Here is a 27,858-nt window from a genome sequence, read left to right as displayed (position 1 = left end):
GGTTGTTCTGCGTTCTTTTTGATCTTCATGAACATCTTAATAAAAGGTGAAAATAATTCGATTGAACCTAATATATTTGACATTATTATTATTTAACACATTGTTATTCTCCTATGAATAGGTTTGCGAACCCCCATAGGGTACGTTGATAGTCATGTCTTTCCTACTTATTTAAAGCTATGTTTTACAAAATGTTATTTATTTTCTTATTTTTGCATTTTCTTACATTTGTAAGATTTCTTACATATTGTATTTGTATTAGTTTAGATTACTATACTGTAATATTATATTGTGTCATGTTAAGTACGCTCTTGAAGTGTTCAATAATTATTTTTATTTTTCCTACTGCCAACGTCCGCACAAAAGTATTGCAGAAGGGTGTTGAAGTATTACCCGAACTGCCATTACCGTGTCTTTTTTATTTTAAATTTTCAGAATTGATTATTTTACATTTTGATTTCCTGCATTACCGTCGATTATTCCTGTATTGTATCTGATCTTCTGCATCATCTGTAATTTTCCTCTAATTTTCACGTTTCTTCCGGTAATTAATTTCTGTTTCCACCACCAGTTTCTGTGTTTGTGGCTCCTACTGAGAAATATCTGCACTGTACATTGAACGGCCTTTCATACAGTACGTACTGTAGGTGTTACTTACAGTGACAGTGAAGAAATCATAAGAGTATCGAAACTAATAATAATATGCCTTTAAGTGAACTTCTCTTCATTTTTCTAATTATACGCTTCCTGTAAACCAGACTTATTCATTGTTCATTTTTATCAAATATTTTTCTCCTTAAATTTCTCCGGTGTATTTTTTAAAGAGCAAGCTGCCAGATTGTGTCAGTGAGAGTTACGCCTTTCAGTTTTTGTTTCCCGGTAGTCTGTAACATTAAGGAAGCAGCAGGCTTCTTAGACTAAGACAAAATGGCTGTGGACGATATTATCGGCTATGCCATGAAGATCCTTTGCTCGAATGGAGGATCGCTAGAATATAACCAACTGAAAGATGGGGTTGAACATTTGAAAATTCCAGATTCGGTTTTTTCTCGGATTCTCAGGAATAGCAGGAACTTCATCATAGTCCCAGCCACAGAGGACACAAAAACGAGCCGTGATCTTAACTTCGACACTAAAATAATTGCTAGAACTTCAGTGCGTCTCTGTAAAGACTATTCTGGAGATGGTTGTGGTGGTTGTAAAGGGCTTCATATTTGCAAATCTTTTCTTAGTGGGAAGTGTGGGAATCAAAGGTAGGTGGAATAGTTTTTGCTCTTGGTCATTTCAGACACTTATGTTGAATAGAAACTGGATAGCTTTATTGGCAAACAAAAAAACCAAGTTTTTTTTTATTTCAATACTCATGTGAATTGTAAATAAAGAAGTCAATAGTTTATTTACTTCTCACAGTGTAATGACTTTTCTTGTTTGTAATAAACAATGCCATCGGACTGTTACCTGAACCAAGTTATACTTTTAAAACAGTTGTGAAATACCCGTGCAGATTAAATACAAATAAAATGTTTATTTGAATACAGATTAAATTCTGCTTTCTTCCACTGCTGTGAGCTGTATTCTTTAAGTGGTTTCATTTATGCCGTTAACTGCAATTAAAAAAATGTTTACACCGACTATAAAAAAGTTTTTTAAAGACAATTTCTGATACTTTACAGTTACATCTTGTGCCGGTTTTGTATTTTTAAAGAGCAAATTTAAAGTAAGTATAACAATAAGTGTTTTGTGATTGTGTCGGACACTTCTCTGTGTCTTTCTCAGGGTGACGTGCCAGTATTCACATGACCTGCATTCAGCTCATAATTTACAAGTCCTCAGGGATAATCAGCTTCTTGACCTGAATATAGATGAACTGTTCCTCTTACTCTTCCAGAATGACTCCACCCTTTTGCCAGAGGTGAGGCACTTCTTTAAATGGCAAATACTATTGAAAACTCACAGTATAGTGAGTTATTCCACTGAAGAACAGGTCAGTGACATTATGCAGAATGAGTCATTGTGGAACAGATATATCCACAGCACAGTCAGAGAAATTATGAAGTTGGAGAGAACACATGAGCAGAGACATGTTGGTGTAATATGAAAAAAAAAATACATTGTAATATATACAGTATGCACATACAGTAGATATGCATGGTATATATTTAATATGTAACTAAAATACTTCAGTAAATAACTTACAGTATTAAGAGTTTTTTTTATACAGAAACAAGAGTATACATTCTTAATTAGCAAACGGAGGAAAGACTTCATTAAGTACTAAGCTGGTATTCACTGAAATAATAACTTTAGTGTATATTTGAAACCATGACTGAGTGTAGGAAAAAGTCTAAACAAGAAAGCAGATCAATTACAGTACATGCATCAGTTAGCTCCTGTGATTAAAGGCCCAGGTGGAATGTGAACAAGCAGACATAACGGCCTCTCAAGTCTGGGGTTAAGAACGATTGCTCTAAATCAGTGACAGTGAACACCACAGATCTCTGTGGTGACCTGCTGAAAGCTGAAGCAGAAAAGATAGAGGGGCTGCCATCTTCTGCTTCTGTGTTGGACAGCCCCTAAACATTTATGGAAATAATGTCAATTCTTAACACCTCATAGACTTGTCACCAAACCATGGCAGAAAATGCAATTTTATTTCACCGTCTATCAACACAACCTGTAGTTGAACAATAAAACAACACAGCCAAGACTTATTGCCCACAACCACAAAATGTCTAATGCAAAATAGTGTCAGAATCCAAACCAGAAATCAGAGCCTTGAGAGAATTCAACAAAGCCAGCTTCATTTGAACTGCAGAACAGGGGAACATCAGTGACAGAGTCGGCTCTCTGATGAACAATTCTCAAAATTAAACTGCGGACACAGCTGCATATGTACACCTAGTTTGTGTCACATAAGGCCATTCATTTTCCAAAAGGCGATTGTTTTTACTATTATCATATCTCAGAAGCTCAGTCATGCTCATCCTGTTCTCTACCTCCCTGTTTATCATGAGCTCCCTGTTACTACATTTTGTCATGATTGTTACTGTAGTGTCTAAGCTCTCTGTGAGTTCAAGGTTAGGTGTTTAGTCTGTACAGCCTGAGCCTTTCAACAGCATAATATTTTTGTCATACTGTTTCTCAATGAAACAATGTAGAAACAAATAGCAAGCTTAACATGGAGTAGAAATTAGTTCTTCTTTTTTAAGCCTGTTACCTTTATCATTGAGAAATTAGATTGGATTTTAAAAAATATCCAACCTTCAAAATGTTTCTCCATACATTCAGTAACTGCCGATGGGCCATAATGAAACAGAATGTGGTCTGCGGACTCTTCATGAGCCCTGCTCTAGGTAGAGTTCCATGAAGTCTTTGAGGCAGCCCAACCTGCAGTTACAGGTTGTGTGGTCAACCTGCTACAATCATATATTCATAGATCCAGAAAATAAATGTAGATATCCACAGGCATTTTGTTTCCCTTATGTCAAGACACTCATCTTTTAAATGATTTTTCAGAATCTCTACTCTGTTTTTTTGCAATTCTAAGGCCATTCATTTTCCAAAAGGTGATTGTTTTTACTATTATCATATCTCAGAAGCTATTTGAGCCTATTTTCCAACTTTCAATTGTTTAATGTTTCTTTTTCTTAAAAAAATATATGTATTGAAAGATTATTTTACATATTGGGTTCATCAATATCTTAGATGTGCAGGTTGGTTAATCACATGGCTCCTCACCCTTAAAAGGGATGCCATTATGACTGTGACTACTTTGAATCTGGACTTGGGTGCTAGCATATGTGATCAGCATTGTATTTAGGGAGGAGTGCAGAAAGAGAGACGTAGGACAAAGAAACAAAAAGGAAGGAGAGAAACATGAGTGAGAGACATTTTCAGCACTACTGTTTTACTTGGATTCTGTTTTGGTTAATACAGTCTTATCATGGATTTGGAAATTAATAGATATGGTTGGAATTTGTGAAAATTTTTATATTTCCAGAAGTATTTTACTTTTTAATTTATTTAAAAATAAAAGTTATTTGATTTCTCTTTTATTTCTAGGTTTCACACTCTTGATTGTATTTGGATGAATTATTGTGCTGTATATGGACCAATGGTGTTTACTTTTAGCATTACTGTAGACCAACACTTGTCCTAGAAAGCCATAATCCTGTAAATTATATAGGTCACCATAAATCATCTACTATTTTAAAGATTAGTAACTCTAAAAAGGTATTGATCAATGAAGAAGGTAATTTCTTAAGTTAAGTAAACTGATCCTTGAGGACCAAAGCATATCCTGATTTTTATCTTTAAATGGAAGCATGGTGGTCTGCACTGCTGACTCTTGGGTCCAGGGATCCTCAGTTCCTCTGGGATAATGTCTGTGTGGATTTTGTAATCCCCTCTGTGACTTGATTAGGTTAATTGACATCTCTAAATTACCCACCATACACATGTGCAAGTGAACGTGTGTTTGTCATGCTTTGGCCTAGTATACCAGGGTTATCCTGATTCATGCTGGTTAACTGCCAGGTGGGTCTCACTACAATCGTGCACTGAGCTAGGTGGTTTTTAATGGATGGATGCTTAATTACTTTAATTGAATTACTTAATTTAGCAAATTGTCTGTTTAATTAAACAAAATTAAATTGTTCTAGGTCCTTAGAAATGGATTATATTGTGGTTACCTATAAATCCACCTGGACCCCCAAAAACTACAGTTAGAGATCCATTGTTTTGAGTGTTTTGTTAAATAAGATAAAATATGATTCAATATCCTTAATCTAGTTGTGACTATTTCTTGTCAAACATGGACCACTAACTCTTGTCTGGACCTACAGGTATGCATGCACTACAATAAGGGAAATGGGGAATTCGGTTGCTGCTCCTTCAAAGAACGCTGTAAGAAGCTCCATCTCTGTCTCCACTTTCTACAAGGCAACTGCAAGTTTGGTGCTGCATGCAAGAGGTCCCACTCCATCGATGAAAGAATACATAATGTTTTGAAGGAAAGCGGTCTAAGTGTACATCTCATACAAAAGTTACCATCATTGCTGTGCAATAATCACATAATTAATAAGCAGAAGAGCAGCAATGAAGGTACAACAATATATAAATATTTTATAATTGTTAGTTTTAATATTTTACATTTGGAACCTCAATTGTTGATGCATACAGTATATCGCACTTATGATCTAAGACTGTCTTAGTCCCTGTGGGTGGGTAGCTGCGTCAGCATGCGTAGGCTGCAAAGGAACAAGTAATAGGTTTATTCCATGCTGAAAAAATAAGAAAGAGTTCTGTGAAACGTTGTGTTCTCTTTCTTCTTTTTTCAGCATGGAATAAAACTATTACTTGTTCCTTTGTCTTAGTCCCTTGCAACTGAACATATTTGAGCCTCACTGAAACATTGTAACACACCTAGAAAATTCTCAAGCTTACAAGTATTACAAGAGAAGCCAAAGATGTAATCAATTCCAGCCTACCTACTGTATGCAGGGGGTGCCTAAGTAATTGTGAGATGTTGCGTAGAAAACAGTCACAGTCAACTAATTATATAGCCCAGGATTGAACAAGAGGTTTCTGAACTCTACAGAATTCATCTTGCTCTCTGTGTGAGTTCCTTTATCGCCTGAGATGCCTGAGAGTCTTGGAAACCCCCTGTGTACACATTTAATTTAAATTATACAATGCTTTTTAAAAAAGTGTAATTTTTTATAATATAGTATATTATACAGGATGCTATACAACTTAAATTGTATAGGGTGCAAACAGAAGTTACTTAGTAAAAAATATCATTTTTTATTTTTTAATAATTCAATGTCTCTCACTCAGTTTTTTTGTATCATGTTTATTTTTTTACTATTACTTGGTCAGTTTCAACATCTTCAAACACTGTTAAGCTGTATTCAAATGATTTTTATTTCCAATATAAATCTGAGTTTTACAGAACAGTACATTTACCTTTGGCTCATACTGTATATTTAGTGTATTTTTCACAACTTGATTATCATACCATTTCCAAATCAACCAATCTTTTCAAATTATAGACTGTATTGAAAATAAAATAGACAAACATAAAAACATTTCTATTTGAAATGGTTAAAAAGGACATAAGATAAATTACACTTTGATCTCTGTATTTATTATATTCAAATTAGAAATTTGAGTTAAGATGATCAAAAACAAAAAATGCATTTACAGTTCAGAAGGAGCATGTAAAATAATTATGCGTATACATGTCTAGATAGACATCAAGTTACATTTTTATGAAGAATGTATGACAGGAAAAGCTAAAGTAAAAAAAAAACCATGAAAGATATAAAGCAACAAGTAGAGATTAACTGCATAATGAAAAATTATAAAATGAAAAAATACAAGGTTTTGCCTGTGGAGCCTTCACATACCTGTCTATATAAGGCTAGAAGGCTGTACAGCTAAAAATTTACTCAAACTCTGTGCCATCTTAAAAGTAACTTTTATCTTGATTCCAAGCTTCAACTTTTTTGTGTTTCTTTGAAGGAAAAAACATGTTTGAAAAAGACTTTCCACTCAGTAAAGTGACTGGCATGGAAATTTGTCTTTTTCACATCCGGAAACAATGTACTTATAAAGGTAAGCTACTTTTTACCTGAAGATTATGCTTCAATATATAGAAATGCAGTGTTATGCCTGTTAAATAGGCCTTGTATCCTAATTAGGGTTTACTCACATCATGAGTCTTGAATAGGGGTCAGCAACCTTTAAGAAGGGGTGTGCCAAGAGTTAGTTCTTGCACTTGTTTTTACAGATTCATTGATACTTTTTCCAATGTCACTAATAGCCCTACTTACACTTTGATTAATAGAAATAATAAACCATTAATTGTCACAGAAAATATTTTCTTGATGTCAGTTCCTCTTTCCTCAAAATGATTAATATATAATCATTTTATATTATGGGGCCAGCACCCATATCACCCTGCAGCTCTCAACTGGCTACCCACTGAGCCTGGTCAGTACCTGGATGGGAGGCCTCCAGGGAAGCTATGGTTGCTGCTGGAAGTGGTGTTAGTGGGACCAGTGGGGGGTGCCCACCTTGCAGTCTGTGTGGATCCTGATACCCCAGTATAGTGACAGGGAAACTATACTGTAGTGTGTGCCGTCTTTCGGATGAGAGGTTAAGGTCCTGACTCTTAGTGGTCATTAAAGATCCTCAGGCATTTCTCGATAAGAGTAGGGAGTTATTCCGGTGTCTTGGCCAAATTTCCCCCCTCGGCCTTTACCATGGCCTCCAGATTGTCCCCATGTAGGATTGGCTTGCACTTGCCCTGCGATGGACTGGCACCCCATCCAGGGTGTACCCTGCCTTGCGCTCGTTGCTTGCCGGGTAGGCTCCGGCTACCCGTGACACTGTATGGTATAAAGATAAAGCGGTTTGGCAAATGACATAGCATTTTATATTATAAATGATAGCTGTATCTTCCCCTGTAGTTTTGCCTTGCATGGGATTTAGGTAGCACACCTCTTCTCGAATTCCATCTGAGTCACATTATCTCACAAGAATTACTAATGTCAGCATGTTATTTATATTCGCAAGCTCAGGGAACAAACAGCACAGTCTTTATATTGAACAGATCTGAATTAATCTCTTCAAAAGTTCTAAAATGAGTGCACATCTTAAATTTGCTTTATTAGCAGGTGCCATTTTGTCTAAAATGTTTACATTTAAGTGTGCAAAATGTTATTAATGGCACACACTGCAAACCTTCCTGTGAAAACAATAGACTGGCCCCACTAAAATAATGCAGTAAATAAACCAAGTAAATCATTTTATCTATGCCAAAGACCTTTCTTTGGATAGCATGTTGTAGAGAATAACAGAACAGTCAAGTATAGTTCACATTATGTATTTGTGGCTTATTAGACTTTTATTGCACATGCTGTTAAATATCTCTTTGCCTGCTGGAAACAGTAGGCATGCTGTAGGTTGCTGGTCGGTGATCTAGAACATGCTTAGTGAAAGACCTCAGATAATTCAGCTGTAGTATGTTGAAAGGTATTCAAACCACTAATTATGCAAAAAGAAAAGAGAATAACCCTTTTATTTTCAACAGTTCCAAATAATGTGTTAATTAAATTTCAGTTAATGATCCTCTGGATAGATGATTATTAAAAGCTGTTGCGATCAACTTTATTTTATTCATTTAAGTGTTCTTTTTCACTTAATTTTTACTTATATGTTCTTGTTTTCTTTGTTAATTATTTTTTCTTCAAGTTCAAAAATGAATAATTTTGAATTATTTTCAGTTTTTCTGCATTAATTTGAAGACTTTTTAAAACCATAATAATGATCACTTTATCATTATACTGTATGTGTATCATGTCATGGGGTCTCCTTTCTAGCTTTAGATGGATGTTATACAACAGTGTGAATTCCTTGTACTATTAGCAACCAAACGAGAGATTGTAACCTTTCTTATGCTTTGATCTATGAAGAAACAGAGTCCAAAGCAACATTTGAGTAGCTTGCATTCACATCTTTTTACAGATAAATGTCTTAATGTCCACTATACTCTTCCCTACAAATGGGAGATCTTCAATGGTCTTTCTTGGACAGAGCTTCCCAATATGGAGAAAATAGAAAAAGCATTTTGTAACCCAGAAAACACAAAAAGGTACGAAGTCCTTTTTTCTATTGATTAAATACAAACATTTTTTTAATTAAATATTGATTCAAGATTGGTTACATTTTTGAGAGCAATGGGTGATGTACAGAGATTTGGTGGTGGGAGCGACAGCACTTAGTGCCTCATATTTCTTTACCTTAATCCCTGGGGTAGCCAAATACTGTAGGAATGAATGCTTAATGAAACATGAAAGATCTAGGACAAGAGTTGGCAACTTATGGCATGCTGCAATTTTGCATGGCACGCACAAAGAAACCAAAGAATTTGGGATTTTAGGTTTTTTGTGTGGCCTGGTTTGCTGTATATGTGATACTGAAACTGACTACAGTACATACATTTCTGAAGACTGGAATGTGCCTATAATGATCATCACATGATGTGCCTATAACGTGACAGCAATCTAAGAGATGAGAATAACGTCAGCACACATTCAGATGAACAGTTGGTACTACTGTAAGTTAATGCTTTCAAAAATGTCATAGCCAAAGAAAGCTTGACTGTTTCAAAATGAATAAAAAGAAAAAATATGGTTTTGTGCAACAAGGAGAAAGGATTACTTGCACATATTGTTGTGAAACTATTGTAGCAAGCACTTCTGGTGTTTTGAGACCTTTTAACACAGAACACGAATCATCATGATCACATATGGACACTGCTGACAGAGCCAAAGAAAGAAATATGTTGATTCACATGCCAAACAAAAAGACCTGAAAGATAATAAGGTGAGTTACACAACATCATCATGTGTTGAATGCAATGGAAAGTCATTTACAGATGGTAATATTTTGAAGAACAGCTTCTTACAATGTGCTGTTTGAGGGCTCTGCCAACAAAATAGATATTTCAGTTAAAATTAGAGATGTACTTTACCATCCAACACTGTTGACAATGTACTGTAGATAGGCAGTTAAAATGTTAAAACTGGTTGTTAATTCAAAGTGTGCTTGTTACCTACTTGGCAATTAGATATGTTTTATAATATGTTTAAAATATATTTATGTAAAATGTTTAACCATTGAAACCAACCAATAGTGTGTGGTATGCGTTATGTTTTTCAAATTTAATGTGGAAAAAGTCGTGCATGATACAAAATAGGTTGCTGACCTCTGATCTAGATTCAGCTTAATGAATCCTGTTATGTTTTAGAATGATATGCAACTGGTAGAACTGGTAGGTAGATGTATGGTTTGAGAAATCATTTTAGGATATTTAAAGTACAGTAAAATCTCGATATTCACACATTTTTATTGACCACTTTTTCCCCATTCTTGACCACAACTGCCTATTTGCAGGCTGTGCAGTAGGCGGGTTAATGCAGGCACCCACTACTTCACCTGACCAATGTGTGCTGCATGTAGACCTGTTATCAGAGTAATACCTGGATGTTAGTAGTTTTTTTGAGAAATGAAAGAAACAAATTACAAATGGTGGCTCTTCAAATTATCATAGTGCACCAGATCCCCCTTAGATGGTAGCGTAGCAGGGGATACCTGCACATAAAACCATCCCTTTATATGGGATCAGCGGTCAAACCTGAAGTGCCCAACCCTGTACTTGTCCACATGAGTGCGGCATAACTTGCACTTCAGAGAAATGAGTAGTAACGGAAAACCTAGTTCTGTTTGGGCCAGTCCGCTCTACCTGTCTTCTGATTTACCAGAGGGCTAGCATGGCTATGACCAAGGCTGCTACTCATTAAGTGATTTTAGTTTTGAACTCAAACAATATTTTAAATTTCCCTCAGTAACTCTTACCCTGAGATCTATCCTCTCGCTGTCAAGGAGTCTGTGAGAGTTTGTCTACTCTAAATGACTTTTATAGGGAATCGGTTTCCACAGGTACAGCCAGTTGCTAAATTTCCACAGCAAAAAGTGAAGTTTGCCACATTTGGAAAGTCTCATCATCGCCCTGTGGTGGTTCAACCCCATTTTCACATTCCAAATTTGGCTGCCCTTTTACACACAGTTATTACAGTCTCATTTCTCCCGTGTCTCTCCAAAAAAGGATAATAAAAGAAATTAGAAGAAAGAATTTGTTGTACTGCATGTGAGAAAGAGTAAGTTGGTTGAGTGGAAAGGCGGTGAGTAAACTTAAATTAATTTTGTATCTGTTATTACTGAGCTTTAATAAACATGATTACAATACAGTAGTGCAGCATTTATAATAGTCATAAAACAAGACGTAAAAAATAAAATGTGCTCTACTGAGAAAAAATAAATGCAGGGTATTAGATATTGGATACCCAAATCTAATACAGTGTAAACCATAATATTGTTGCAATTTATTTGTTTTCACATGCAACCACTTTAATTACTGGGGAAATGCTGTTTTAATTTTTACAGTATTCATTTTCGATAAAAATAGTTAAATCATACTTCTGAAATGGTTAACAGTTGAAGCAAATACTATTTTTGCAGATTAGTTTCCCCATAAGCTCATTCATGGAGACTGGTACTGTACTGTACCTAACCTTCACAAATACCGAGGATTTACTGTACACTTGTTGTCCTGAATATTGAACTGATCTTCCTGTTTTCCGATGAGGAAAAATGAAGGCTTGTTATCAACCACCGGTGATTTTGTTGCAGTTCTCTTGTGAATAAGATACACTACCCCACTGTTTCACAGGGAAATAAAATATAGTTCTTGATTTATACAGCAGATACACTCCTGCAACATGCTGCTTAAAAAAATCTAAATTAAAAACTAATTTAAGTAGGCTGGGGTGCTTTCTGAGTTCACTCCAAGTGAGAGGGTTGAACAGTTATGTGTATTTATTTAGGTAATATGTTTATATATATTTGTACTAAAAGTCTTTTTAAAATTACATGTTAATGTTTATTTAGTGTACAATGTGTGGGGAAGATTTATTAGTGGGTAGTGAATACTGTGGGGAAATGAGTCATGAGCCCACATGAACTACTCAGATCATTTTTGTGTTTTTTCTCTCAACCTTTTAAAAGCTATTTATTTTCATAATGCTTGTAAGTAATGTTACACATTGTTTCGCCAATTTTTGTTTAATAACTTCATTTATTAAATATTGTGGTAGCTTACTTTGTTTTGTGGTTTTATTTATTTTTTTTACAATTTTATATTATATAAAAATAGAGTACAAACTAAGACAAAATAGACATTTTATTGATTTATTTATAAACATGAGACAATGGCAGATAAATGGTGGCTAGAAAAACAGTGAGCCAAAGTTTGCCCGGCTGTCTGTAACTCAGCTAAGTACCCTATATCTGTGCACAACTTCTTATACTCTATATATATTGTCCCTATTCCATCAAGTCTCCTTTCACTGTCCACACCAAAGCATGTTAAAGTGAGGACTAATTTGTACTAAATTAGGAAGTAGTATATATTTTTGAGACACGTTAAGCCAAAGATATGCAAGGGCACATAAATCAGACTACTTGTATAATCTTTATGTCACTATTGAAAATAGTTATTGGGAAAAAAAATAAGTACTGGGCCAACTTACAGTTAGAACTGGAACACCTTACCAATAGAATACATAGTTTTGAAGAACATGTTTGGAACAAAATGAACAAACATTTCAAATGTCGATCATATAGCATCTATAATTGCATAGATTATAGTGATGCATTAAATGGATCATATTTCAGATGCTGCAGCAATTTTTCAGTTAGTTATTTCTGGTATGTGGTTTGAACCTCCACCTTATTTGTTGTTTTTCATATGTTTTCATTTTCTAAAAGCCAGCCTAAATGTCTTGCTGTATTTTGTAGTTATGGGTCCCCAGCTGTGGACTTCCTGACGATGACCCAGAGATCATCAAATGTCAGACGTCTCTCCACAGTGTCCTCTGTCACCAAACCTGCACACTTTATTCTGACCACTAACTGGCTGTGGTACTGGAAGGATGAATATGGAAAATGGAATGAGTATGGAAAAGAAGTAAGTCTGAAGTAACTGCATTCAATCATGATTAATGATTTAAATTACATGATTGTCACCTACAAATTTTATTTTCTAAAATAGTAAATTATCGGTAGGACCAAATATTAAAGAGATTGTCGGTTCAAGCTTAGGTTATTGCATTAGCTTCCTGTGACAGTGTTTCCATAAGAGGTGGAAGACAACCACCTAGGCTCTTCGAGGGTTAGGTGGGCAAAAGTCAGACAGGACTTCTTCAGTTTGCCATGCAACAGTGACTTCTGATATCGTCTGGATGCCAGTGAGGTTGTAACGGCATCATAAGGAAGGTATATGCAGTATAGCCTTGACAGGAGGTAGTGAACGAAGTTGATTTGGCAAATCTAAATCTAATGTGCATAAATTTGAATAATTTCAAAATTAAAGAATGTGTATTTTTTTCTTCCCCCAGTATTTTACATTCAAATACACTTCTTTTTAGTCCCTTGAATATCTCTGGAAACTTTGAATATTTATTTATTGAGAATGCATTTCAGTTTTTAAAATGTTTTGAATGTAAAAGGTGTTAAAACTGTCTTCAAAAGATTTCCTCCCACTAATCAGTTTGTGCCTTGTATATAGTATATATTTAGATCTATTGAATCTGACGTTGGCACCCACATAAAGAATGTTCCCCAGATGAAAAATTGTGCTTTTTCTTCTTCCTACTTTTCAGTATGAATTTAACCTGCAGCTAATGCAGCTCTCCACGAGAACAGTGTTGTACTGTAGTTGACTAGATTACACTTAATCACACAGGGACATACTGTAGCTAGGAGTACAGTTTTTATTTAGGCATTGGTTTGCTATCTGGAGTGGCATTCCCCTTTCTGACCTGGTGCTCTCCTTTCCCCTCTCACTGATTTTACACACATTCATTCATTCTTCAGGCACATCTTCCTCTGCTGCCTCACTGTATTTTGCATGCCTGTATATTCTCTAATAAATACATTTGCAATGCTACAATTAAACTAAGGCAAAATATTGAAATGGTTAGCAGACATTTTATTTGTATTTACCATGTATTTGTATTTTTTCCCTGCTTCCAGACATCCACACATAATGCCTCATCAGTCACATCTGAGATGATTGAGAAAGCTTTCTTAGAAGATGGAAACAGTATTCTCACTTTCAGTGCTGGAAAGCATCAGTATACCCTTGATTTTAAAAGTAACTACCTTTTTCTTTCTCTATTGTTAGCATGCTTTAAATATCATAGATTTTTTCCTCTTCCATTACATATTACATAGTTGATTTCTACATTACTTGAAAGTAAATGCATGTTTCTTCATTATTTAGCTCTTTAGTGTTAAAGCGATCAGATGTTTTCAAATTTTAAACTACATCTACAGTACATCTGTGTGCTTATACAGTATTTATTTTTAGTTGACTTATTAGAGCTCATATAATCGTAATCATCCTTAGTGCTACAACTATTCTAGAAAATAATACACCAGGGTGCTATTCCACTTTTAACTACCTTATATTCTGTTTGTTAATATACTGCATTTGAATGACAAATTCGTTTTTTAAGCTAAATCTTGGGCACTGGTAGTCTGTGCTTCCCTCAGTTTATATTAACAAACAGCCACACTCAGATTAAAAACATACAACATGCTACAGGCATACATGAGCAGAAATACATAAATTATAGATGATATGGACAATATGTCCATTTGCAAGCAGTATTTTCTAACTGCATTACAAGTTGTTTGATTATTCAATTACGTGAATGTAATGGTTAGCTGACTGAATTTTACCAAAAACTGACTGAATAACCTTTTTATCATTTACAGTTGCTTTGCAAAATACCTAATATACAAAACAATGCAACAGTTAGAACAGTTAGAAGATTGAATGTCTCTTGATGAGACCAAATTTTGTTGCTTGATTCAGGAATATAAAAATTCCATCACAATTTGGCATGCCCAATATTATTATTAGTAGTAGTAATAATAGTATTAGTGGTACAGGCAACAAAAGTACAACCACTCTCTACCAATACACTTCACAGTATCCATGTTATTCTTTTTTGTTTATTATTATTAGTAATAGAATAAAGTTGGTTATTATATATGTTAATGTAACTCGTGTTGTCAATTATATTTATCAAGAACAATATGAAGCCTAATCAGGTACTAGCATAATCTCCATTATTGTGGAGTTCTCATCCAAACAGGTTGGCCCAAAGTGATTTTCTGGTCTGTAGAGGGAGTGTTGTGAATAATTTCAGTCTTTTGCATGAAAAAATGTTTTTCTGAGTCACATATTGCATGCATTGCAGTGAGATAAACCACCATTTCCTACTAACTACAACTTGCACAGTAAAAATCATTTAAGTTAATATAGATATTTCAAAATAACTTTTCGGATGCATCAAAGATGCCCAATAGCCTTACACACAATGCCTGCCACCTTATCTTGTTTTTCAGTTAACGCACATATAAAATCTGTCTAAAAAAGAAAATTATGTGGGCCCACCTTGAGTATAGGCCCTAGGCAAATGCTTAGTTTGCATTTGTGATAAGCTGACCCTTTGGTTGCAGTGATCAATAAAGGAAAACAGAAGAACACATTTGTTAAAATAGGAAAAAAGTTCCAATTCCAATAAAAACAGTTTTGTTAATTGTAAAGAGGAAATTTGTTGTAAAATCTGGTTGTATGTTTATTGCATCCTTAGGATACTGTAACATGTATAGACCACTCAGAAAAATCATCATTTAGTTCAACTAGTTTTTGACAAAGGATGATGGGAAAATGACAGATAACAGTTACAGGTAATAGTAAGAACTTTAATACTCTTAGTTGATCTTTGTAGTGAACATAATTAGTATAGTGAAACTCTGGCTATTATCAATGCTATTAGTTTGAACCGTTGAATGAGTGTGTCAGATTTATTATTTATATGTAGATAAAAATGTGTTAGAATTGTTAGGATAATTGCTGTATATTAGTCTTGTGAATCGTATATGAATTCATCCAACCAGCAGGTGGTGACAGTTTTCTGCTCACTGTTTTAAAACAGGTTTTACTCAATTGGACTTTATACAGTATGTAAAGAGAAAAATATAAATAGATATTTTAAGTTGCATCTCTTTTTTTAGTGTATGGTCTCAATGTTAAAGGGCTAAGTCAAAAAATGGAAATGTTTCACAGGAATTTGTTGTTTCATGATTTGCATCTGGCTACAAAATACCTAGTGGTGTAACAGTAAAGTATACATTAATATTTATATGCCATTGTATGCCACATAGAGACGAAAACATGTTATTCACTACTAAAGTAAGGCCATTTTAAATAAGGAGCCTATGGTAACTTCTGAATTAAGGGTAAAAATACAGTAATTACTGTGAGAAAACAAACTGTTATACACTAATACTGTATATAATCAAAGAAAAACAATACACCATTTATTCCTACTCTTTTTCTTTAATTAAATAAAGGTTTGATCTATAGTTGTATCTAGGCAATAAACAACTTGGTATTTCTTATAGAAAAGGCTGTTTAAAATGTAATTTAATGTTGTAACAGTGTGTTTCAAAGTTTAAAGAAAGAAAGGGGAACTTGTTTTAAATTGATGCTACAAATTACTGTCAAAATAATTTCTCCTGGGCAGACATGCATCAACAGAACCAGAGCCTTCAGACACAACGAGAGGTGTGCAGAAGACCACAATTTCTTTCTGTTCAAGATGTGGAAAGAATATTAAAGAGGTATTTCAGAATCAGTTCTTTTACATTTTTGACTACTTCTAAAGTGAGATATTGTTCTTAATATCTAGTATCAAATTCTATAAAAGCTTTCACTTCAAACACTTAAAGCTAAATCTCACAAAGTTGTTTTCAGGGTTATAAAAACATCACACACACAAGAGAACAGCACAGAAAATTATTTGAAGATACCATTTGATTATTCTTATTTAAAATGATAGATATAAATTATATAACTCATTAAATACTGTAGAGTTCCATGACTTTCATTCTTTAGCTGCAGTATTACCATTACATTAATTTTACAATGTATTTGTGTTTATAACAAATTAAATCTTAAGCTTATACTATGGACTGCTTTGTTATATATACATACACACACAATAGTATCAGTTTAAGTAATATTAAGTGTTTAAAAAAATCTTAAATTTTAAATAAATAAAATTGTTATTTAGCTTCAAGTAAGGCAATTACTACAGTAACAGTATAAACTGTCTATCTTTTATGGCATCATTATGTTGTAACATTACAGCATAACAACATACAGTACTCTACAACAAAAATCAACAGTGTAAGAAAGGCATCTTTAAAAGTGTTCAGAATTAAAGGGAATTCGGTTAATTAAACTTTCTTACAGAAAATGTTGTAGGTTTGTACAGAAAACATTGTAGCTTTGTACAGACTTATTTTTGTGCAGTTACTTCAGTGTTAGAAGTGCGTGTATACAAAAACTATTAATCACATTTTCTTCCCCAAAAAGTGAATCCTCTGGGACTCCATCCTTTCCAGTTAATTGGGACCCAACTGCTGTGCCTGAATGTGGATTCAAGGTAACAACTTAAGTTAGAAAAAAACTGTGAGAGGGAAGTTCCAAGTGTCCACCCACTTTGTACAATTAACTTATTTACAGTCAACTTTTATGTCTTCTTCTTTAGTGATTGTCGCTGGAACTAGAAATTGTAGAATGATGAGAAATACTCAATTAGGCCTTCACTGGTCAAATTTAATATCTCCGCAAGTTATATTTAGGTGGGTGATGATACATTATGTAATTCTTGACATATGAAGCACTTGCTTTACATGCATGTTATGAATGACTAAATGATTAAAAAGAAATAATACAAAGCATAAGACTTTGTAGATATAGACTGGACTATACTGTATCTACTTCGTGCTGTTAATTAATCTAAATGAACAATGAAGAAAGATAAGAAGTGTAAAAATGTATGTTATATCTAAATGTTAAAATTTCAAACCAAGCGTATTTTTATTTCCTTCATTGTAGCAAAATATTATTTTCATTTTCCGATGTGTTTTCAAACCTCCACTGACCCTTTTAGGTGAGCTAATACCAGAAGAAAATTAATGCAACATGAGACCTCTGTGGCCTTCACATTAACCCCCTTGTGTTTGTTCTCTATGAATATGCATGCAGGTTTGAATGTATGGTTAAACCACCCATTCATGTTACACCGCTCTTCCTTCATGCAGTATTAATGTGGTGCAACCATGTATCTTTTTGGTGTGTTGACTGCAGTTTTTGAGGAGAGCGCTAAATCCACAATACTTTCTTTTTGTCATTTTAAACAATGTGACCTAAATGATGATTCCAGATTTTTTTTCTTCTAGTAGGGAATTTTAATTTAAATATGAAATAGCTGTATGTATTTGTTTAAAAATGCCAATATAAATAAGATATGTTTAGATTTAGATTTACCCTACAGAATCACGGTGCACTTTAAATAAGGTCCTCGTCATTTCAATCATTTACATTAAAATTTCTATAATCATTTACCTGAAAATGGTGCCATGGTTAGCATTGTTTGAGTGTGCATGTCTGCTTTCTGTCCGCGTGTCTGCCCTGTGATGGGCTGGTGGCTGTGACTCCCTCGGGACCCTGTATTGGATAAAGCAGTCAGAAAATGGAAGGAAGGAAAATATGACTGTTTAAAAAAATGATTAACTCTTACCTCTTACCTTTTACCTTTTGACAAATGTGAAAATGATTTTTACCCTTTTCATTTTTCTAGTTAGTTCCATTGTCCACCTCCTCAGAAGAGTTCAATGATATACAAAATCTGTTTAAGAAAACCATGCCAGTGGCTGACATCCATACAATTGAGAGGATCCAGAACCTGCATCTCTGGGAAGCATTTCAAATGTTTGTATTTTTTAGCACTATCAAAAACAATCACTTAATTCAGTAATTTAATTAAGTTGATCATTTTGTCCTGTGCTGTATAATGTACTATAGTGGCTATGGTCATATTTTCACATTTCCGTTGTTTAGTACATCAAATACAGTAGGTAGAATGTACAGATGCAGCCATTCAAAATGCACGGTACAACCCTGTACCGCACGCAATTACCCACAGGTCACTGTGTTGTACCGCGGTACGTGATTGGCTGGCCAGAATGACCAACAGGGGCACTCGTGGTTCATTAATTGTTATTGAAAATAACATTTAATCTCTTTACTGTGCATGTTTTAATCTGCTTAGTATTGAATATTTATATGGAATTTTACAACTAAAGGGAAATTGTAGTAGCTGAACATAAAAAGAAGAGGAATGGCTGCATTGAATGGCTGCATCTGTATGTTGCGCATAAACTCAAAATTGTAAGCTAATTGTTTCTAGCCCTAGGATTGGTTTACATCCAATTTCTCATACATTTTTGTAAATCTGTCTGTGACATTAGGATGAATCAATCCACATAGTCCTCTAAATGGATGGTGTAAAAAAATAATTAAAATAAATGGCCACAGACCCAAAAGTTGTCAAGTTTCTCACCATCAATTCTGAATCCGTGTATCAAATTTATTGTTGCATTATGCCTCCTACATTTCCCTTCCTAATTTAAAAAGCAAACACACAATGAAGGGGGATTTATAAAGGACAATTTATCTGTAATCCCACCTCTTTTCTTGATCCATCTGAAACCTCATGAAGATCAGGAGATTAGAAAAATTGCCTGTGTTTACTTGACAATATTTTTGTCCACTGTAGTTTACAGGAAGAAATTAACCCACTTTCCGCCCTAACAAGCGTACAGAAGAAATGCAACAAATTCCATACAAGTCATAATAATTCTCAATAAGTCGCCTGTGATTGAGAAAACCATGGTGATGAAGCTGATGAAGAATCAATGATTTCCTTTAGTGTTAACACACCATGATTATGTGTGTATGATTACCGTGTACTATGAAATTATTTTTTAATGAAAAGATGAGATAGCATATTAAATTTACTGCTTGAACAATTTTTAAAATTCTTTGTAATAAACCAGATGACATTACATTTGTTGCACTCTTTTTTCTGAAAAAGAGAGCCAGACTTGCTTTAACTCAAGCCTAATACATAATATAGACTCAATGCACTTTTTTTAAAAGGAAAAAGCAGGTGATGAAGAAAAGAAATGGAGGGATAGATGTGGATGAGCGATCTCTGTTCCATGGCACAAACAAGTCTTACATTCATGATATTTGTGAGCAAAATTTTGATTGGAGAATTTGTGGAAAACATGCCACAGCATATGGGAAAGGTGGGGCACAATATATTCTATTATTCAATGATATCTATATTCTGTATAAATCTACAGTATATGTACCTAGTAAATAATGCTAGAAAATGTTGTATTAAATGTTAAACATTTTTTTAATCATTAATTTAATGGAACAGAAAAATAATCTCTTAAAGAGATTGTAAATACCATCTGATTTTACTTTATGTTGTGTATGGTTAGAATTTTTGTTTTGAATTATTTTATGTTTTGAGTCTCTGTAGTCTCCTTTTATTACTTTAAAAAGTGCTTATGATAATGGTCATTTTTGAAAATTGCATGGCAATCTGAACAAAAATTAAAAAGAACAGAACCACAGGATATGTGTAAAGCATTATGCAACAGGTGAAAATTAAATATTATATTCAATGTAAAAATTATATTCAGTCTTCCATTTTTCATCTTCTTTTCTAACATTGTGCAAACCCTTGTCTTTTTTTTTACAGGAAGTTACTTTGCAAGAGATGCCAAGTACTCACACCACTACACTGACCACTCCTCTGTCCGTGCCATGTTTGTGACCAGGGTTCTAGTGGGCACATTTGTAAAAGGTTACACTGAATATCTGGTTCCTCCCAACAAACCCGGCAGTACCAGCACGTATGACAGCTGTGTAGATAACCCCAATGACCCTTCAATTTTTGTGATCTTTGAAAAGGATCAGGTGTATCCAGAATACATTATACACTACTCCCAGGGATTGATCAATGATGGAAAAGTTCAAAAACCACAGCAACAAACATCAAATCAGTCCTCCTCATATCAGACACAAGTTCCACAGGCTCCAAAGTCTCCAGGAAGTGCAACACTAACTTCACAGCATCCAATGTCATCACCACCAGCAACAGATTCAACTTGTACTATACTTTAGTGACATGTAGTCATTTTAATATAAAAGAAATGTAAATGCTGAAATTATGCTGATCACCATGAAAATGTACAGTACTTTATATGCAATATACAGTATGTGGTGTATTTATTGCACTTGTCTTCTGTAGAAGATGAAATCATCTTGTGATGACATATTGTGAAATGATTCAGCTAAGATTCTTCTGTTTAGAGCAACAGTACAACATAGCAAGTATATAAACCATTACCTAAATGTAAAATGGATTTCTTAGCTCCGTACATTTTCTAAAAAGGTTTCACCACAATGCCTACTCTCCGGAATCTTCACCCTAAATCTTTATCTATGCTCTCCATTGCCTTCTTTTGCATTCAGTAAGGCGACAATGCTGAGCTTCTCTATGTGCTAAATGCTGAACAAGAGAATGTCTTCAACGGTAGAGAAATGCAAATTGTATCAATTTTATGCTAATTCTTTGTATAAAATCAAGCAAGCTGAAATTTGGTCAATACAAAATAGCCTCCTGAAATTAGTAATTTCCATTAGGCACAAAAAATCAATTTTTCATCTTCTAATAAGTAGCAGAAGTCCCACCAGGGGACACGTACTGTATTTGTTCTGGGGCTTTATACACATTGGAAAAATGTAGTGAAAGTAGGAGTCAAGAATATTAAAAATATGTAAACTGCATTGTTCTAATTAATTTCTTAGAAAACTTTAACAAGAAGCATATGGCACCATGCTAAAGAAGAGGTAGGCAATGCTTTTTAATGATTTTATAAATAACAGAAGGCAGGTCTGGTTCCCTTTGCTTTAACATTGCAAATACTGTAGAAATAGAATGCATGAGATCTGCTCACTCTGCCATTACTTTCTTAGTCCTTTTTTAGAAAGGCCACTTTATCAGTGCAGTAGATACCATGTGCCTGTCACAATCCAGCCTTATTCTCTGAAAAGAAACATTATGTAATACTACTGAAATTATCTTCATCCTCAATTACACTGACATGTCAAAGCACCTCTCTTGTACTTACTGTAGATCTACAGACTGTTCCACAAATTCACACACGAAGAAGGCTCCACAGCCGAAATGTTGTGTTCCTTTTCTTCTCTTTTCAACATGGAATAAACCTTTACTTGTTTCTTCATAAATACACTATGTCTTGATCCTCCCTGAACATAACTAGATTTGATAATATACATCTTTGTTGCTTTAAATGCTTAAAAGATAGATTACAAACAAGTGGAGAGCATTCTACCTATTTTATCCTAATTTCATTGCTAATAGGTTATTGATCCAGGGATCTCATTTTACTGTTTCTTGAAGGAACAATTCTTGAAGAATTGTTGATTCACAAATTCAACAGTTGTTTCCATCGATTCTGTAAAGAAGTGTCTCCTGATTGCAGTCCTATTCTATTTCATTTCTGATTGTATCCTTGAGCTCATTTTACTCTTAATTCTTAATTAATAGTCTTTTAAGAGACATTATGAACAATTGGGAGTCATTCAACTTATCTAACTTATCTTGTTGCTAGTAGCTTAAAGATGTAATTGGATTAATATTGTCACACATTTTTCAAAATAGTATTTACTTGGATCCGGTTTCTTCTGTATAGAGAGTTCATTTAACTTTTCTATAATGAAAATATTGTCAACCTAAGAAATGGCCTATGTCCAAAAACACCCCAGACATCTGAAGTGGAGATATGATAAACACATGCTGAGTTAAAAGACAAAATTGTAAAACCAATGAAAACAATGGGGGTAGACGGGGGGGGGGGGTTGAAATTGGCTGTTTAGTCAATAACTAAAAGTTTATTTGTTTTTGTTTGTAACACTTCTGTTTGTATTTAGATTGATTTAACATACAGTAATACTTGTATAACAGGAGGGATAATAATAAAAGTAGTGAATAATCATTATTGTTAGAGAATGCAGCTACAGCCGTGGCTGAAATCAGCTGACCCACTTTCGAACTTTGAACATGACCTCAAGAAAGGCTGATCAGCTTACACTCTAGTGGTGCTACACTCAGATATGTACGTCATTGCCATCGTCATCTTCACCACCCTAAATAATCATAACACAATTGAAGGGTTTCAGTTTGATAATGCATTTATCTTAACTTTCCCTGACAGTGTATGATATTTCATGTTAACAATTATAAATGAATAAATAATATAATATGCATTTTATGTATTCGTGTGTTTTTGCATTTAACATAAAATAATTCCATGAATATGGAGAAATGTTTTCATGTTTTAATGCAACCTTTCCCTCTAAACGTGTGTGCCTCTCATCAATAACAGAACAAACTAGCATGATTTTGAAATGACTACAAAAGTAATCGGACTATTGCTCAGTTTTGATTTCTTGCTATAAAGCCTGAACTCATGACACTGAAGAATATTTGTTATATAAAAAACTTACTCCACACATCTGTGGAGATGTGAGGGATTTTAATTTGCTGTAACAATTAGAAATTGCAACAGTAAATTACAAGAGTACTTTGATGACTATTAAAAGAGTCAATCAAACAATGAGTTATAGTCTTGCAGATAAATATGTAACATATGATTTATTGATACAGCAACAAAACAGGCATAACAAACCAACAAGAATAATAGAATATAATTGTGCATCAATCTGCTGTGATACAAAATGTTGTATTCTTATTTTTCCTTGAGTAAATGAAGAAGATAGATACAAAGATAAGAATAGATGTCAGAGTATATATTGTAACTGTACTGAATTATGGTCTACCTTTTATACTACTTTAGTCTCATATAGTTAACCACATTTATGTTCTCAAAGACAGTTAAGTATTAATTTAGTATCATGAGATAAACTACCAAAAATGTTTGCAATTGCATATTATAATGTTGTAATCTTGAAAATTATAATGTGAATATAGACATTTTATACTCAAAGATTCATTGGCCAAACTTTCTTAATGAGTTTGAATTCTTACTGAAGATGGAGTTGGCTGGGTGGTCTGTGATCTGACTTGTCAGCTACTTACTCTGAGCTGGAGAGTCCTGGTGTAGAACGATAAGAGTGTGGAGTTTTGTCTAGTATTGCTGAAGACAGCTCTGCAAGGACGTTAGCATCGCATTGAACTTCGGTCTTTAAAAACAGTCTAAGGTACATTTGTCTGCTTGGGTTTGGTCACAAGTAAGATGGGTGGGTGGAACTCGGTTGGTTCTGGCTGTACCTTTTACTGAATATGCTAAGATATTCATAATGTTGGCTGACTGAGTTCAACTGACTGAATAACAATTGGTTTGTGAAACACAAAATTTCTTCTGTTGCAGAAAGTATGATCTTGGGCAGAATTCTGTTCTTTACTGACTCATTCACTCGGCCTGGCATCTTGAAAAAGTTCTAAGTTGGACTGCTTGCAGTCACATGGTTGGTAAAGTCAGAGTGTCAGGTTAGTTAGAGAGAAGAGATGAGCCAATGATGTAACCAATGAAATGAGTTGGGTGCTACCTTTATAAAGCAGGAAGCATAGCTGGTGATTGGTAGGAAGTTATCGGGTAAAGTCCTAGTATCCACCCTGTAGGTCTCTCAGTGGTTGATCATCTTTTGGGTGATGGACAGTTACCTCTGACCCACAGTCCCGGGCAGAAGGGAACAGCAGATGGGAAGAGCCACGTTGTACCATATATCATTAGGGTGTTTCAGAATGAACAGAGCTATACAATTTCCTTGTCTGTGTTCTAGACCTGGAAGACATTTCTTTTCAGTTAGGTCCCTTTTAGTTGCATTTCTGTGCTTAACATACAGTAGATGCCCAGGGTGCTTGGTCAAGGCAACAGTAAGATTATTAGAAATCTCTAATAACACTTAATTCAAAGTGTATTACAATGGCTTGCTGCCATACATTTAAAGCAAAGCACAAAAAGAAACAAAAGAAAACACACAATGTGAAAGAAAAATGCAAAACATATGAATGCATATGTATTCAAACCCTTTACTATGGCAAAACTAAATTAGTTTAGGTGTACAAAATAACTTTAACAAGTCAAACGATAAGTTGAGTGTTATAGGTCTGGGTCTTATCAGACTATGAAACTTGTCAAGACGAATGGGAACATAAACAGAGCATAGTACTGGCAAATCTCAGGGGAAAGCCTGCTTCAGATCCAAAACTGACAAAACAGTCTCTCAATGACCCATAACAATAGGCTGAAGCTACACTGGTGTGGTTTAAGGATAATAAAGTGAATGTCCTTGAGTAGCCAAGTCAAAGTCCTGACTTGAATCCTATTGAAAATCAGTGAAAGGACTAAAAAAATAATTTCCATAACTAAGCTTCATGCAACTTGAGCAAGTCTGCCAAGATTTAGTCATCTTCAGTTTGAAAATTCAGGATTGTACAATGTGTATGCAGAATTTTATAATTTCATAAACGGAACACTATAGGAAGGCTCTGAATAGTTTTGCCAGGCACAATATGTCAGATTACATCTATAAAACCAAGAACTTCTTAACCGTCTTGATAGCTGTGTAGATGACTCACTGGCTGTAAATTAAAAGTAATAATCTTAGGTTTGAACAATATTTTTTAGCAAATAAATTTTAAAGGATAAATTATTACAAATGATCAAAATGTTAGCATATCCACAATTCTGATTTAATTTGCATTGATGTTAAAAGTGACATATGACATGCCTCTTGTTGTATTGACCTTTTTGAAAAGAAACTGCATAAAAAGAACAATGTTTTTGTTTTAGATGTAAATACATGTTTCTATATTTTATTTATAAGTTACCATTTCTCCAGATACACATTAATTGCTTATTGCTTTTTATTTTATTTTCATCAGCCTAGTGCATTATCATGAACGTTTAACTTCTGTTAGACATCAGGCTTTTCAAAAGTTACAACACTTTAATAAAACTAATGGAAGTCAGTCAAATGTATTGCTATTACTCTATGACTGGTACTGTATAGAAAGTATTCTTTCACTTTTGACTTATGAATACTTAGAAGTGTGTATAAAATATAGAACGGTTGTTCCACTGCTAATCCACAAGATTGTACATGCATTGACCTGGTAAAGTATAGGTCATTCTTACACATGTTGCAGAGTGGTGGGGGCACCATCGAGCAGCTGGTGCAGCATGTCCTGGACAGCCAGTGGGCCAAGCCACAGCCATGCACACACAGCTGCCTCTGCAGCAGCGGCCTGAGTGAGCGCCGTGCCAGACAAGTGTGGGAACAGAGGGGTAAAGAGGCAGAGAAAGCTCATGTCTAACTCCGGTTCTATTTTCTCTCTCCTTCCTCCTTCTGTCTTCCCCTCCCCCGTTGCACTCTCTCTCTCAGCCCTCCCTCTCCTTTCTATCCCCTTTCACGGCATTAGCTTGTTACCATGCTTTCTGTCTTTTCCCATCTTAGTTTTTGGGATAATAATTTATACATCCTTAACTTCAGTCTTAGTCCCTCACATGAGCCTGTTGCAGAAATCAGTTGTTACATGTCAAAAATTGGGGAGATACAATTAGAGGCCTGACATACTCATAAGGCCAATGCTGAAGAGGTATAGCCCTCAGCCACTACATAAAAATGACAGCTACTTTAACAAAGCAATGTGTATATAATAATATAAATAATATTTTCACGTTTCTCATAAGGCCAAAGCTGACAGAAGCCCTCAAAAGGTTTTTTAAAAAAAAAACTTGACCACAGATTTCTTCAATGATGGAGCTGTAGGTTTGTGCGTATTATATTTGTTTTGATCAAGTTGGTTTGAATATGCAAGAATTTAAGAGGAACAGAGATCAGAAAATTAGCACTGCAGAATGAGAAATGTTGCAGTGTAAGCCATCACATGCAATTTCTTTTCGCATACCCCAGTTTGCTCTCCACGAGACACACAGGCACAAAGATGGGGAGAGAGAGGCTTGGGGTCGGAGCGCAGGGAAAGCCATTTATACGGCGCCCCTGTATTCCTTGGAAAAGAAATTGATTACATGTCATGTATGTTTTCTTGTGTTCATCTTTTCATTTTGTTTTGAAAACAAGCTTTAATTGCTTATTACTAATATCTATGGTAATGCTCTTCCTTTCTTACACTTTATGAAGCTTGATTGTTATTGAACTCATGATGAGATGTTTGAAAAGGACTTTCTTGAAAGCAAGAAATAAGACATTAATCATGATTATCATGAATTTTATTTTAGCTAACATTTCAAGGTAGCAGTTTCAAGCTTTTTGAAAAGTATTCTTTTGACTTTGGCAACCTTGAAATGTTTAAAACACAAATACTTCAGATATTCTGTATATTTCTTTCATTTTTTCAATAGTTTATTTATATCACACCCTACTGCCTGAAGACAACCACCTCATTTCATAGCATTAAAAAATGACTTGTTATATAATGTCAGCTAAAAGAAAGACAGTACAGTATGTAAACCTTTTAGTTTAGTAGTTCAGGTGGGTAGCTGCGTCAGCATGCATAGGCTGCAAAGGAACAAGTAATAGGTTTATTCCATGCTGAAAAAAAGAAGAAAGAAAACACAACATTACAAAAAAAGAAGAAAGAAAACACAACGTTTCGGCCTGAAGAAGGCTCCACGGCCGAAATGTTGTGTTTTCTTTCTTCTTTTTTTCAGCATGGAATAAACCTATTACTTGTTCTTTTAGTTTAGTTATGTCATGTTGCTGAAGGTAAACAAATTCATACTGCATTGAAAGATAACACAGTAATCAACAAACATAAAACAGCACAGGCTGTAGAATCAGAAATGTTATGTCTGCCAAGACAATGACACTGGAAGGATCCACCAGACATTTTCCCTAGTGGCTTACTTGTCTTACATCTTTTAACAAGTTTATTTTGTTCTAAATAAGTCATAATTGTTTTAATGTATTTTTTTGTGATTATGTGTAAATGAATTTACTCACCTGACGTGCAGGAAAAAGTGGCAAGTTTAGTTAAAATGACAAGCAGTACTTTAAAATCATAATTTGTATAAAACATTAACATCACCAATACAATGTAATAGTTATAAATGTATTCCTTTCTCTGCTTTGAAAACCACAAGCAATATACTCCTTAACTATTTCCTTCTCTTTGACATGGAAATATTTGCACTTCTTCACCAGAATACGCATAT

General features: G+C 34.4%; 1 protein-coding gene across 1 annotated transcript; it reads left to right on the top strand.

Moving 5' to 3' along the window:
- Positions 1-877: 877 nt before the first annotated feature.
- Positions 878-22,923, top strand: LOC148829433 (protein mono-ADP-ribosyltransferase PARP12-like). Its single transcript, XM_088924010.1, has 12 exons — positions 878-1,253; positions 1,777-1,912; positions 4,845-5,103; positions 6,526-6,618; positions 8,533-8,659; positions 12,427-12,595; positions 13,663-13,783; positions 16,230-16,326; positions 17,084-17,153; positions 18,354-18,484; positions 19,715-19,866; positions 20,331-22,923. Exons 1-12 carry the CDS (start codon positions 928-930, stop codon positions 20,753-20,755), a joined length of 2,106 nt encoding a protein of 701 aa, XP_088780136.1. The 5' UTR covers positions 878-927; the 3' UTR covers positions 20,756-22,923.
- The last annotated feature ends 4,935 nt before the right edge of the window (positions 22,924-27,858 follow it).

Source organism: Atractosteus spatula, chromosome 8 (genome assembly GCF_055471065.1).
Source record: "Atractosteus spatula isolate fAtrSpa1 chromosome 8, fAtrSpa1.hap1, whole genome shotgun sequence".
NCBI lineage: Eukaryota > Metazoa > Chordata > Actinopteri > Semionotiformes > Lepisosteidae > Atractosteus > Atractosteus spatula.
The sequence above is the reverse complement of the archived record's forward strand: the minus strand, read 5'-3'. Positions and strand labels throughout refer to the sequence as shown.